At 38.4% G+C, this 14608-nt stretch overlaps 1 protein-coding gene across 3 annotated transcripts in view; it reads right to left on the bottom strand.

Annotated features, from left to right (window-relative positions):
• Nucleotides 1–14608, bottom strand: part of POLA1 (DNA polymerase alpha 1, catalytic subunit) — a 179345-nt gene that overhangs the window by 164313 nt on the left and 424 nt on the right. The window contains exons 2-12 of one of the 3 annotated variants that reach the window (XM_057375475.1): nt 13154–13278; nt 12129–12225; nt 11580–11660; nt 10729–10844; nt 10414–10476; nt 9761–9859; nt 8674–8869; nt 8284–8473; nt 7204–7382; nt 3691–3803; nt 3151–3267 (exon numbers count right to left, since the gene is read on the bottom strand). In XM_057375475.1, the coding sequence (XP_057231458.1) occupies nt 3151–3267; nt 3691–3803; nt 7204–7382; nt 8284–8473; nt 8674–8869; nt 9761–9859; nt 10414–10476; nt 10729–10844; nt 11580–11660; nt 12129–12225; nt 13154–13278 (1376 nt within the window). The remainder of the gene's footprint in view (nt 1–3150; nt 3268–3690; nt 3804–7203; nt 7383–8283; nt 8474–8673; nt 8870–9760; nt 9860–10413; nt 10477–10728; nt 10845–11579; nt 11661–12128; nt 12226–13153; nt 13279–14608) is intronic. The other 2 variants (XM_057375476.1, XM_057375477.1) reach the window with 2 other exon arrangements.

Here is a 14608-nt window from a genome sequence, read left to right as displayed (position 1 = left end):
TCTGAATAAAAGAACTCGGGGTGCATGGCAGAGATGTCAGCAACCTTTCTGATTTCCAGTAATTGAGGGAAGAAGAGTGGTTTTCAATTTCACAGTACTRTGCAAACACTGAGACTTTGTGTTAATCTGAATGCACTGCTCACAAGTCTCACCTAAGCAACACAGCCATTAGTTTGTTTGAAATCTTTCAATACATTCACTCTTAACAACTCAGTACTGAAAACCACTGGCTGCACATCACAGAGYAGGGGAGATCTTCTAAAGCACATTMACTCTTTACCAYACAGAGTCACAACTGTGTAGAGATCACTTTTTTGGAGAGTTTGTTTAGGTGAGTGCCACAAACCATTTCAGAGAGCCCTGCACACCCCTGTGGAAACACATGCAAGGGCTGTGCAATAACACATGGTCTGTGGTGGTATGAGTACAATGAAAAGGAGGGTGATGACTGCTTATGAAGAACTGACTAAGGTACACAACCAGGCAAATTCAGGTATCTCAGGGAGGAATGGAAAARAAGGAGGGTGCAGTAACAGGACAACCCCATTACTTCCAAAATTACCTTGCAGAGAGCACAAAACCTCCCTGCTGCACAGGTATAAACATGGCCAGATTTGACACCTCTTATTCACTGTCCATTTTGTGTAATCTGGAATATCTGAGTTACTCTTATACTTCCTTTGAATAATCCTCCAAAGACACCACTGACAGCCCTGCTCTATAATCCCTTCTTTTCTCTTAACCCCCATATTATCACTGCCATACCCTCCTCCAGTTCTCATTAAACCCTCCCAGAATGCAGTAACTATCAAAAAAATTAGCAGAAAATTACACAGGCAAAATAAAGCTGGATAGCTTTTATCCTCTTAGTAAAATTCAGTTTACTGAAGAATTCAACATTAATTTGAATCCTTACTGTTCAGAAACAATTCTGGTAGATTATTTCAGAGCTTCCCCRCACCCCCCTAACTATTCCTGCCTAATTTATTCATGAATTAAAAATTACAAATTCGTTCTTTTGCTAAAACTGTCCTTTAAATAGCTCTCTTGCTGCTCATCCCCTTTTAATGTTTTTAGAGAGCAAACTGGTCTTATCATTATTCTTCTCTTGCTAAAAAGAAATTTAAGCTCTTTCATAGTTAATCTCTGCTATAACTGATTCTCCTTTTGTCTCATCCTTTTAATTGCCATCTTTTGTACCTGTAGTCASTTGAGTTAATCTTTCCTCATGAGGGTGACCAAGTGCTATAATATTCAAAGAGAAAAAAATCTCAACAGTGTCTTAGTGCTCCTAATTCCCTGCTCCTGTGTTAATCCAAAAATCCCACATGTACTGCACCCATGTATCCAGATAAGACTATTGGGTCTTTTGCTCTAAGCTCAGTAAAAATTTGGCAGGTTTTCCTTGATTTCTAAAAGCCATCTTTGAAGGTTAAACTACATTATTTCCTCATTCACATTTTTCTTACTTGGCACACCCTGAAAAAGATGGAGGTTTCCCAAGATTCTGTTAGCAGATTTGCATCTTTTTGGAGACATTTCTCCCTCCTTCTATTTCTAGAATACAAGTGTTTGCATCCTCTCTTTTAATGAAGAATTGTTTTCCTTTGAGTTCTCTCCCTCACTCCTGAAAGGATCTTTGAACAGTGTGCTATCAGCAACTTGTTTTTTATCTATTGTTAAATTCWCTCCTTTCTGATCCCACATGTAATTACATTATAATCAACTATACAAGGGAAATAGCAGGGGAAACTGAAAAACCTAAATTTACATCAGAGTTTTGAGAGAAAATAAGCTAGAACACAAAAAAAAAAAGTTTTAAAAAGTACTAATGTCACATCCATTTTCCCTGAACTCAGTAAATAATGCACTAAGCTACAAGTCACTGAAAAGATGTCATGTCTTGCATGACTTTGCTATTTGAGAAACACTGCTCACATTTTCACTTTAACAATTCAAACTTTCTAGCTAGCTTTGGATGAGATGACCTCCCAAGGATCTTTCCAACCTGTATTACCATACAAACTTGTTTTTATTTTCCCTCATTTACATATGGAAATAGAATATTGTTAAATTCCATTCTTCCTGAATTTTTACTTGCCATCTCACTGGCTGATTAACTTTCAGGAACAAATACTGTGAAATCACAAGACTGGCAGGGAAAAGTTACAGCTAATGAAAACCAGCTTTGCCAGACTAATGACATGTTACTACTTCAAGAAACACAAACTTTTCTGAGCACTTCAGTCTGAACAGATTTTTGCCACATTTCCCCACCCAAGCCTCCCACCTCTGCCCTCCCCTGTAAAAGACAAATGCTCCATGTAGTGGACAATAAAGCCCTCATTCTAGCAAATTAATTCAGTCCAAATCTGCAACACCATCAGCAGTATCAGCTCCTTTCCTGCACACTCATGAAAAGTACTACATTAATTTATGTGCAAAGTTTCCATTATTGCAATGTTTTGTATTTCCAATGTCATTTTAAAGATTTGTTGAGCAGTGCACAGCAAAATAACCCTGTAAAGGCTACTGCCCATAAACCTAAGCACAAAASAGCTTTCAAGACTGAATGACAGTCCTCACTTGTTACCCACTGCACAGCCATACCATGATAACCCATGCTTTGAACAGCATGCACTCTAAAAAGATAAATCTGCAAGGGTGAGGAGAAGGATGAGACATGCCAAGAGATAAAATTCAATAAGGCATCTGGTCAAATGCAAAGACAGTCTAATCCCACATTATCTGCTGGACAACACAATCTTTCATTTTAAACTTTGACAGCATCAGCTGATACCCAGGTTTYAGGTATCAGAACCTCTATCTGTTCTGCATTCTCAAAAGGAGCTCACCAAGCCAGTCTGACATTCAACCCAGTTTTAAAGAAGCTAATGAATTAATTTCAAAAGCCTTGTTTAAACTTCTGGTGGAATAAACTTCTGGTGGAATAACCAAACCATTGCAGGTTTACCATTCTTAAAGGATATAGGTATTTGGGATGGCTTTTACAAACATGTACATTTACACATGTCAGGAGTTGCATATTTGCATTTCAGCATCAATGCTTCAACAGCCTTCCTACCTAGCCTTCCTACCTTACAATCAAGAATAACAGAAAACTACCAAATAGGATGCTTGCAAACAAACCTTGGATTTGAACTTCATGATCTTGTACTTTGGTGAAATGATGTCATTAAATTCCTTGAAAACACTCATTATRGTTACTGGAGTCTCGGTCTCTTTGCCAGTAGATAGATCGATTTCCTCAAAAAAAGAAGWGAGGTTTAACAAATTAACAAAAAATGCCAGCAGACATGATAATAAGTTGAATTTTACTTTGTTATTMTTGACCATGTATCTTTTTTTCAGAAATTATAATGCAATCAGAAAGGAAATCCCAAATTCAGAAAACGTGAAACAGAATGTTTAAAAAGCATTAAGTTTTCTAGTAATACTTCAAGACAGCTTTATTTGCTAAACAGTGAGAATAATRGTAAAAATTTGTCTGCAGTGCTCTGCCCTGCAGCTCACATGTCATAGATTGTGTACACACTGTTTTTAACYTTACCACCTACATCAGACAACACTGGCTTCCAACACTTCCATAAACACACTGCTACAATTCACAACCTGCCATAAGCAGAATGAAAGGTACTTATATTTGATGTGCTTAAAAGTCACACTTACTGTTTCACGTGGCAGCAGATAAACAGTTCTCTCAATATTTTTCACTGTCACACAACAGCTGACATAGGTGGCTGCAGATTCAATCCAAACTTTGCCAAACAAAAATACCACACCTAAGGGAGGAGGACAAAGAATTCAGTATGCAATTTTTAAATTAATCGTTCCTAATGTGGCTTAAAGCAGCCTATAATATATTCTTGCATTGAAACATAACCATTTGTGGTTCAGGTCCTTGAACAAAAAAATCTTCCTGATGTATCACCACGTTCTAAATTGTTTTAAACACCAGCTTTACAGGCACCTGTATCACTCTTCATGTCTCTACCTCCATTGCTATAGTAACACCTGGTATGTAAAATTTAAAATGGCATTGCACAGCCASTCTCCAAATTCTGTTCTGATATTCCATTTCTGCCTATATTAATTTGATAATCCCTGGAGAGCAGGAGGAAGGAGAGAGATGTCAGTGAAAGCTGAAGATTATCAGAATGCCTGTGCTGTCAATCAATCCTGTTACATGTGTTATCTACAATTTTTCACTCTTCAGCTAGACCAGCACAATTAATTCTTTTTCCCTACACTTCAGTACCATGAGATAAAGACTCTACTACCAATAAAACCTGCAGAAATACATTCTCAAGACAACTAGAAGCTGATCAGCTGTAAAAGGTTTTCAAGTGACTATTTCTAACAAATGAGGACACCAAAAGATGCAAAATATCCTGGATGCCAAGACAGCAGCTCTAACTAAGAGAGACACTCAGATTATACAGAGCAGGATTAGTGGCAAATGATTTCACTGTGGACCATGTCATTGCTGTACATGAACATCTCTGAGCCCAGAGAACTTGGTAACTGCMCAAAAAGCTGCAAACTGCTAATCAAATTATGTCACACTTTAAAACAACATAATACCAACCCACCTGACTGTCACATATAGTTTGTGAATTACAAGTACAAAAAATTTTCAAGTACAACTCAGAACCCTGGCTTCACCTTTCACTGGGTTGCTTTTAAGTACCAAATAATTTGAAATTTGATTACATGGAAGATGCTCTTCCTACAGCACACCATTATTGATGAAAACAGAAATATCAGAGCTGTGACTGTCTCAGAAAGAGTGTTTCATGTGTAGAAGATTTTGGAATCTGCTTTTCTCCTTGGCCTGGCAATGCACAAATAAGTCCTCAGTTAAGAGTTATAATTTATCTTTGCCAGGAGATTTATCAGACGTAAAGGCACCTTTCTTACTCCATTAGATCAAAGATAAATCAGTGAAGATGCTCTAAGATGGATGACAGAGTCAAGGTGACAGGCTATGAAAAATCATTTTCTGAGTGCTWGGAATAAATGTGAACAAGACTACTTTTGTCAAGGACAGAGAATGCTGCGGTTTTGAAGATGATGAGAGCAAGGATACAAGTTTTAGCTGCACWAAGTATCTTAAGAAATTTTAATACAGAGGCAATCTTGAAGACTTAAGACAGTTTGAATAGAAGTATTGAGAAAGAGTTCCAATTGCAGATCTAAGTGACAGGGAAGATAAAGTTCTTGTCCCCAGCAATCTTCTACTTTTTTGTTAAGGGATTTAAAAAAAAAAAAACCTTCAAACAGGTTTGTATCATACAGAAAGATGAAACTATGAGAGAGACCACAAAACAGTAGCTTGAACAGTAGCTGGCACTATTAAGAGCATGTAGTAGTTTGGAGGAGTACCCCTAAGCAGGTGAAGTAAAAAGAAGAATACATGAGCCAGTCAAAAAAAGGTTCAAAAGCTACCTGGATTGCAAAGACAAACTTCAATCAACTCTAACACAGACAAATAAGTGGTCTTAATAACCAGATTTCACAGAATCAGGTTAATTTAGAGTGGAAGGAACCTTTTGAGAGATTATCCAGTTGAACACTAACACACACCAACCACCCCCACACACCATAATAGCAGGACTAACTTCAAAGAATTTTCAGAGATTTCATGCAAAACCAAAAAAAACAAAGGAGAGAGATGGRGCCCTACACCCTGCAAGCCAGATGATGAAAAGAATAAAGAAAAATTAGGAAAAAAAGCTTATAAATCAAAGTCTGGGAAAAGAAAGATCATGCAACAAATGAATCAAAAGGTAAGCAAAGTCAAGACACAGAGAAAATGTCTTWCAGAGGGGGAAAATAAAAGGGCAGGTTTTATTCGTTATTTCTTTAAAATGTTAATAGGATCACAATTCTCAAGTTCTTTGCCTAAGGCCATGAAGAGAATTATGAAAAATAAGCCTCCAAAAAAAACATTTAAGTTTGAAAGAGTCTTATGATTATGCTATAGTATTTACTCTTCAGGCAATGCATTTGACATCACAGCAAATGAGGCATAAACAAAGATCATGAACATGTTAAACAAAAAGCAGTATCAGAATTTTCCCTTCTACATTACTAATTGAAAACAGGTGCAGTCTTTATTATTCAATCCTGAAAAAGTCATAATGAGAAAAGAACACTCCTTGCATGCAAGGAACAGAAATCCTTTCATAATTATGTTCCATTCAGCAATCACTGACTTATAAGACAAAAAAAAAGGAAAAATAACAATAGTGGGTTCTTTAAAAGCAGCAATTTTATATTAGAGCCATTGATTTCATCAAGATATCTATGATTATTACCACTCCCATCACCAAGCTGTTCAGCCCACCACAGTCTCATATTTAAGTTTGGCATCYCAACTCACAACAAAAGGTGTTAACAAAGAAACGTGTCTGACTCAATGCTTACAGCATCAACCCAAAAAAAMCTCCAACAACRTATGGAAGAACTTTCTGGTAAACACACATGAAGCACAAATTAGAAACCCAAGACCCTAAAGCTGCTGATGAAATGAGAGGGTGGGTGAGAGACACTCAGAACAGATGTGAACACAAATTCTTTTGTCAGAGCTGAGATCAGAATGATGCAATTTGAAAATTGAGAGTTAGGATTCACACATCAACTGCWCTGAGTGTTTTAGCAATCTTAATTCAAAGACAATCTTCAAGATTTAGGTAGTTTCAATTAGGGGATAAGAAATACAAGATAGACCTCATATTTTTCAGGTCATCTTCCTCCCTTGACAGAAATACCTTTCCTTTGTATAAAATTATGTAACTGCTGTTGTACAGACTTTCTATACAACCACATGAATTTTAAGTTACTTTTCCAAAAACAAGAAAGCATGCTCAGTTGTTGCACCACTGAGCAAGAATTCAACAACTTCAGCTTGCTCCTGGAGTRTATAAAATTTTAAGAAGGACAATGAGTCACCAACACTGAACAGTGCTACAAGGTCCCTTTTACTTCCCTACTTCTACGCTAGGCCAAGAGATGACATTTTTCTCCCAGTTACAGTGCCCTGCTCTGCAGAAAAAAGAGAGCTGAATGTCTAACAACACAGAAAGTGAGGCTATTTAGATGTCATTTAGTCAAATCTGAAAACCCCAATTGAACAAAAAGAATTAGATTGGCATTTTCTGCCTTTAGCTGAACAGTTACCTGGCTGACTGAACTGATCTTCATAAGCATCCAGCCAATAAAATCTTAAGACTTGATCACCACTTTCCCCATTCACAAGTGGAAGGAGACTGGGGTCCAGCTGAACTTCTGCTGCTACTACATCAGCTTCATCCTCATCAATTCTGTCCCAACATGAGAGACCTGGGAGAGAACAACTTCTGCAGGTTTTGCAGAAGAATAAAAAAACAAATAAAATTATGCCTTTGCTACAACCATCATTTTGCTTCTTTCTAGGTTTGTATTTCCACACCTTTTGTTTTTCTTTCCACTACAAAGCAACATTCCCAACAGTTGGGTTTCCTCAGGTTTCTTCTGAAAATAAGGATGGAGTGACAAAGACAGAAACCCACACACAAGTATGGTTCTTGATACACCACTTATATACTTCAAAAACCAGTCACCTGGTATTTCAGCCTTGGTCATTCAAGTCTTTACATAACAAATATTTCCATCCATCTACACAAGTTGCTCAGTGGGAAAAACAGAATGTTTCAACAAAACTATCTTTCAGTCATTAGATGTTTAGGACTTTTTCATCATTCTAATATTTTGCAGTTTGAAACAGTTTGTTATAGACACATAAGATTCAAGATTTTCCAATTTAAGAAAAAAAAAACCAACCAGAGAAAACCCCACCATTTTTCCTATTTCCAAAGACATAGCTGTTCATCATTGCTTTTAGCAATAAAGMTTCTACCTACAACTAACATTCTGAAATACCTTCACATTCATTTAGAACAAGCATTGTTAGCAGTTCTTGTCAGTTTTGCTTATTGACATAAAAGATCACTATTCAACATCCAACCTGAATCACCTCAATGTGCTGAAACACATATTGTCACATGCTAAACCCCAAAAATAACAAATATTTTTCAATTAAGTAGCTATCAGGATGTTACTATTCTTAATTTAACTACAAAAAGGACATTGCATAGCATTATCACCATTCTGTATCACAGTTACCCCTTTGGTGAAGACAAACACGAAGATAAATCTAAGGTTTATAGATATTGAAARCTTTCTTAGTGGAAGAGAAAAAAAKAAGAAAGARATKCTTACAAGAYGGATGTCTCTTTCTTCTCTGATTCCAGCTGCTCTGTCACCTTCTGTTCAACTTCACTGTCTCTTTTCAAGCTTTCAGCTGTCTCAGGTATAGTTTCTACATGCTCTGCTTCCATAGGTTCATCAAAGTCCTCCTCATCAAAATCCATCATTCCCTGATCATTATCTGGAAGTGCTGCAGACAGAACTAAAGGTTTGAATCATTAAAATGACATGCTGCATACTACAGCAGTATGCAGAAATAGCACACTGAAAGTATGCACATAACATACAGTATTAATGTACAAAGTATCACATTTAAGCCTTGTGTAACTTAGCAAGTATTTTAGCACTACTATGCCATATTTAAAGAATTTCCAGAATCTTTTTTTGATTTACTTTTGATACCTTCAGTAGTTTTCTCTCCTACTGCCTTCACTTTTTCCTCTTTTTCCACAAGTTTTTGTGCATACTTTGTGTCCTCATTTTCAGAGACTCTGACAGATTTTGCTGTATAATTGGGATGTTTAGGATGAAATGAAGATGGAGGAAGAGTTTCCTTTCTGACATGAGCAGGAGCTTTTTTGGTTATAGGASTGATTACCTGAAAAACATTTCCACCATGCATTAAAAAAAAAAAATCTTGTAACAACAAAGAAGGAAAAAAACCAACAAAACCTTGCACTTGCTATTTGCAGAACAAACAATCAGGGCTAGAGGAAAAGTTCCACATCMTTTGCAACATGATCCTCTCTTACTACATTTCCCCCTTTTTTCCCAGTTGCTTCTAATTTTGAATACAACTCTTGAGTARCACTGGTAATTATTTTTAACGTAACAGTTGATGTCACTATTACATAAATCAGGTTTCACAAAYCAGATGTATCTACAATACTCCATTTCCCCTCTACAAACCATTACAAAATACCTCACTGTATTTCCAGCTATGAGTCCTTCCCATTTACCAGAATTCCTAACAAAATGCTAACCTTCCATCTAACAAAATGCTAGCCTTCCATACTTAGCAGCCCATCCATCCTTTCCAAAATMTTCCATTAGGGCAAACTGTTATCCACAGTTTCAGTTTTCCATTTGTTTTTCATTTCTGCAAATGATTGGTTTTTTATCCTTTTCCACTCTAGTGCTTATTCCATTTCCCATCCTCCTCTCCTTGCCACAAGGGTCTTCTCTACTCTTTGGAAAAGAAACAAAGCAGAAACCCACCTTCCTGTGACACACCTAACATTGTAACAACACCTTCACATGTCAGATGAAACAGCTACAAACTCCTACCATACTAAAAATACAAAGCTAATTGTATTGTTTATATGTTAACATGAAAGGTGATGCAGAAAAATGCATGAAGTTACACTGTAACACAGCTATGGAAGGTAAGAAAAAGTTAATTTCCAGGAGGAGAAATACGAGTCAACTGTACTCAAATCAACCATAGATCAGTGCTTATCAATGAGAACACTGTCCTTTTCCCCTTTACCTTAGAAGTTTGGGACTGCACAGAGAAAGGATTGAGTGGTACTCCAGCAGATCTTTTCCTTTTCAGCATTATAACTGGTGGTGGACTTAGCTGAACTGTCTGAATATTGAAAGGACAGAGAAAGTGACAAAAGGAAGAGTTGTTTAATGTTTTCTTTTGCCTTGCTTAGTAACATTTTCCATCAAAGAGAAAGAGGGCCACTGATACTTATCAGAATAACCTGTGCTGTTTCTCATGTCTGCTGAAGCACAGTATTGAGCTTATGTGCCTCAAGAAAGGCAGAAGTGCTCTTTCAGYATTGTTACACTACAGGAAAACACATTTTAGATTCAGAGGCAGCCAAGTCCTCATTCACTCCAAGGTGACTAAAACCTTGAAGGTTGTGTTAGCACACATTTCATCATCTTAATACAAACCATCTCTAATTAAACCATGGTAGCATTGCCTTACCAAGCAATACAGTCATGCAACATCTGCATGGTGGAGACAACAGGTAGACTGCACACACATATGGAACATATCAATGAGYTGTGTTATGAAGTCAGTCTTAGATTGTTTAGTTTCACAAGAAATTGTATTTTCTTGGTATGTTCCATGACAAGTAAACTTAATGGATTAAGGCTGTTTCCAACAGATTTTATTAACATACTTACTTCAGCACTAATATCTTGAAGAATATCCCCAAGTAAATCATCCTTGGACAGGTCCACAGTTTTCTGTAAGGTAAGATGAGCCAAACAGCTCTCAGTTATAYGTGCAAACCCAATCAGGAGAACAGCAGGAAATTATTAGAGGGCTTCTAAAAAATACACACAACATTTTTAGAAATGCTCCATACCCAAGAGGTTGTAATAGAGGTTTGTCTTGCTAGACACAAGAAACAAAAATGAGCCCTTGGTTTATTCCACTCGCACTAAAACACTGTGAGCAAATCTGAACTATTTAAATACCAAAATGTAAAAACTTACATCTGTGTTTTTCTTCCCAGCACTGGCCATAAACATAGACTTAATTGTGTTTGGCTTTGACACCACAGATTTTTTCACGTTCTTTTTATCAATCGTAGATGTTTTGCCACCTCTTCCTACAGAGAAAAAAATTTAAAAATCGTGAATTTTACATCAGAAAAGTTCAAATTTCACAGGTCCAGTTATTAGCAGGAATAGATAGCCAAGGTAGTCTACTTCTTCCACCTTTACAATGCTGGCTGAAATGAAGCCTGATCATCTTTCAGCACTGTAGCAGCTGTCATGCACACACAAAAAATGAAAAACCCTCTCAGCACCCTGTCTTTCCTAATCATGTCAGAGATGCCTTATGCATACTCCAGAAAAAAAGGACAAAGTTTTACATGGAAGCATCTCCAGAGGGAAAAAAAAGTGTGTCCAGAAGTTTGGCACAGGGCTTGGATTCTCCACATCAGACTGTTTCTCAGTTTGCCACCAAATTCCATAAAAAAAGTTGGGAAAATCATCTGATCCCRGATTCTTATAAATATGCAAGTATTCTAGTGGCCAAGAGAGATCAAGACTCCTCGCAGATGCATTTGCTCTAGAAGTGAATCTACATTCCACAGAAGACTGTGAGCAGAAATGCCCCAGTAGTGCTGAAGCAGTTAACAGTGATTTGACCTCAATTTGTGAACCTCCATCCTCTSCATCACAGGGGCTGAGCAAAATCCACAGGCATAGAATGACAGAGCTTTAAGCAACATGTCATTTGGCCGTATTTACCACTTACTGATGACAGGAAGTTTCCCATTTTAGGTACCTTTTAAAAGACCCTGGAAGATATTCCAAGGTGGTCACATGCAAGTTACCTTTCTTATTGGAACTAAGAGCATCATCATCCAGATCTTCATCAAAGATTTCCCTTCCATCTTCTACATAACCTATCCCATCTGTGGAAAAACAAACAGTTAAAAAAACGCAGTTTAAATTCTATTCCTCTGATATTCCTAAATAACTAATTCTTTTACATATTTGAACACTTTTCCTTCCTATAATAGAGCAAAACTTATAAAAGCAAGTGTYAAAAACTACAGCTATATCTTCTATTAGACTAAATATATTGTTATGTGTTTAATTAGAAATTAAATAATAGCATTTTTTTTGTAAAATTGTAACATTAAAACTGGAAATAAAATTTCAGTAACAGGTCTTCATGGAAAAATATTTTCATTACCATCCTAACAGATTACAAAGAGGACAATGCAAAGATTGATTTCCATAAAAGGACTTTCTCTTGTCTCTTAAAACAAATTTTAAGAATGTACCAACAATGCTTACCTCAAACCATTAACATCATGRAGCCTAATTGAGTTATAACACTAGAATCAAAATAACTCTCCAAATTAATCTTAACTCACCATCATCAACAATCCAGTCATCATCCTGGCGGTCTCTGACCATCTTGGAGTATTCATCCTCATCTATTTCATCATAAACCCCTGTGAACTCCTCAACCTACAATTAAGGTGTACTGAGGATTAACAGTTTCCATACCATTAAYACTACAGATCATCAGTTAGAACATAAAGTTCCCAAGAATGCACGGTTTCCTACACTGCTACATTGTTAACAGTAAGCAMGGATTCATTAAGTTTCTTTTTTGGSCATGATAAAAGACAAAGTTATCAATTTTTAAAATTATCACAGTATACTGGAACTCAAAATCTACTGAAACACTGGAAGATATCTAATCTGAAAATTACTTGCTTTACTGCTCATTTCATATTACCGAAAAAAAATTAAAAATCCTAGCAACAGAGGCTTTTGGCCTTGGCTCTACTCTCAAACACTAATCTGAGCTCAGTGAAAAGGAAAGGGATTTGATGTACCCAAACACGGTACTCAGAGAAAATTTGCATGTTAATGATCTACGGACTTCTGGTTTCTTTACATTTATTCACCTCAGTGAGAAAGTCACTTCCTGTTGGCAGCACCACTGGACAATGTTACACTGCCAGATTTCAGTTTTACCACTCAAATACTTAAATTTTGGTCTCTTTGTGGAAACAGCATACTAATATTAATGGATTTCAGTCATGTAAAGCTCTGAAATGAAAGTTTAAAATCATTTGAGGTTCAAAAGACTTCCTATCTTAACATTAATTATGTTAATTAAAAAAACTGACCTTCCCTGTGGCATAGTYCTCAAGCAATGTCAAGCATGTTTGACTTGCAGTTAACAAAACAAGGTTAGTTTTGAAAACAGAAAGAAATAAMTTATACTAGAAAGCAGCAAAAAACTACAGCTACATTCAGAAAAACATRGAAAAAAGTTGATCTGAAAGGCCTRTTTTCCCATAACTTTTACAAATCAATAAATGGTGATTATGCATCTCAGCTCACGTTGGCTTTTAATTAAGAAGAAAAAATGAGGAATTTTCACCTCATATTTTAATTTTTCCCCAGCTTTGGCTTTTTTCAGGCGTTCTAGTGCTTCTTGCTGGCCTTTCCTATTCTTCCTCTCACGTCTAGAACGCGATGCAGCAAAACTTCCAGAGTCATTCATAGCTGTAATTAATTAAAAAACAAGAGAAATGAGTTTAGCAATAAGCTGCTGTWACCTTTGGTACTTAAGTGTTCAGCGATGCATTAATAGATGATTGCAGTGTTGCTTAAAACCTATATCTACTTGTCTAAAAGCACAGTCACAAATGGCTCTTCCTAAGCCAATTCTGGAATGATACTGGAGGCAWGGCCTGACAGGAAGATCAAACCTCTCTCGTGCCAGCCAGGTCACATTCAGGGTGAAGCTACCACCTAGATTGCCAAAGCACCTCTCAAATCTCATCATCCTTTCCCTGTAAGGGATCACCCCCTCCTTCCTTGGGAATTTCCAGCTCCTTTTATTTTGCATGTCTCCATGACAACTCAGGAATACCAGACTTAGACAAGGCCTACGCTGCTACAAAGCGTAATGTTTTTAGGCGGTTTCACGTTTAAGAGTGTGACCAGATTGAGACAAACTTTGATGACAGCTGACACCCCACTTCCTCTTCCACTTCCTTCCCTTCCAAATGCTCTCCTCAGCAAGGTGCTTTCTACTTTTCCTCACCTTTTTTCTTTCTCTTAATTTGGAGCCTGTGGTCATTTATGTGATCACAGAGAACAAATGGACCCAATCCACTTTATAAGGCAAACAAGCAGCCCAGGGACAAGRCTGCAGGTTCAGTGTGAGAAGCTGAATATTCCGTGCAGTAGAGGAGACCAAAGGCTGGCCAGGTGGCCAAAGGAGCAGGGCAGTCCCCTCCCGGTGGCAMCAGCACATCAGCTTGTGAATAGAGTGTAAATAGAGCTGCATCCAGGCGGTGTAGCTGAGACAAGTCCGGATCTGTATTGCTAAAGGCTGGGGTAAAAAAGGACATTCACACTGCTTGCCGCTCCATGGGGGAGAACTGCAAAGATGGACAGCTTCGGGCGCGCTTATCTTCTGTCAATGCTTCGCCTTTACCGTMCGCCTCAGGCAACGCGCTCCTCGGGACAAGCGCGTTTTCAGCCCCAACCGGGACCACCCGCGCCCGGCGCTGCCCTCAGGACTGACAGAGCGGCCTGGGAGAGCCATCCCGCCCCGCGGGGCTGCACCGCCGGCGTGGGGCCGGTGCGGGGCCGTGCGGCCCGAGCCCGCCCCTCCGGGCATATCCCCCCGTTCAGCGGCCGCCCGGAGAGGATCCCCGCGCTGGGGCAGGGACGCGGCCCCGCCGAGCCCCCCGTGAGAGACGCGGCCCCGCCGAGCCCCCCGTGAGGGACGCGGCCCCGCCGAGCTCCCCGTGAGGGACGCGGCCCCGCCGAGCTCTCCGTGAGGGACGCGGGACCCGCCGAGCCCCCCGTGAGGGACGCGGCC

The sequence above is a fragment of the Malurus melanocephalus genome, unplaced genomic scaffold (assembly GCF_030028575.1).
Source record: "Malurus melanocephalus ecotype Western Australia unplaced genomic scaffold, MMel_1.1 scaffold_250, whole genome shotgun sequence".
Taxonomy (NCBI): Eukaryota; Metazoa; Chordata; class Aves; order Passeriformes; family Maluridae; genus Malurus; species Malurus melanocephalus.
This window is presented reverse-complemented; position numbering and strand designations above follow the sequence as displayed.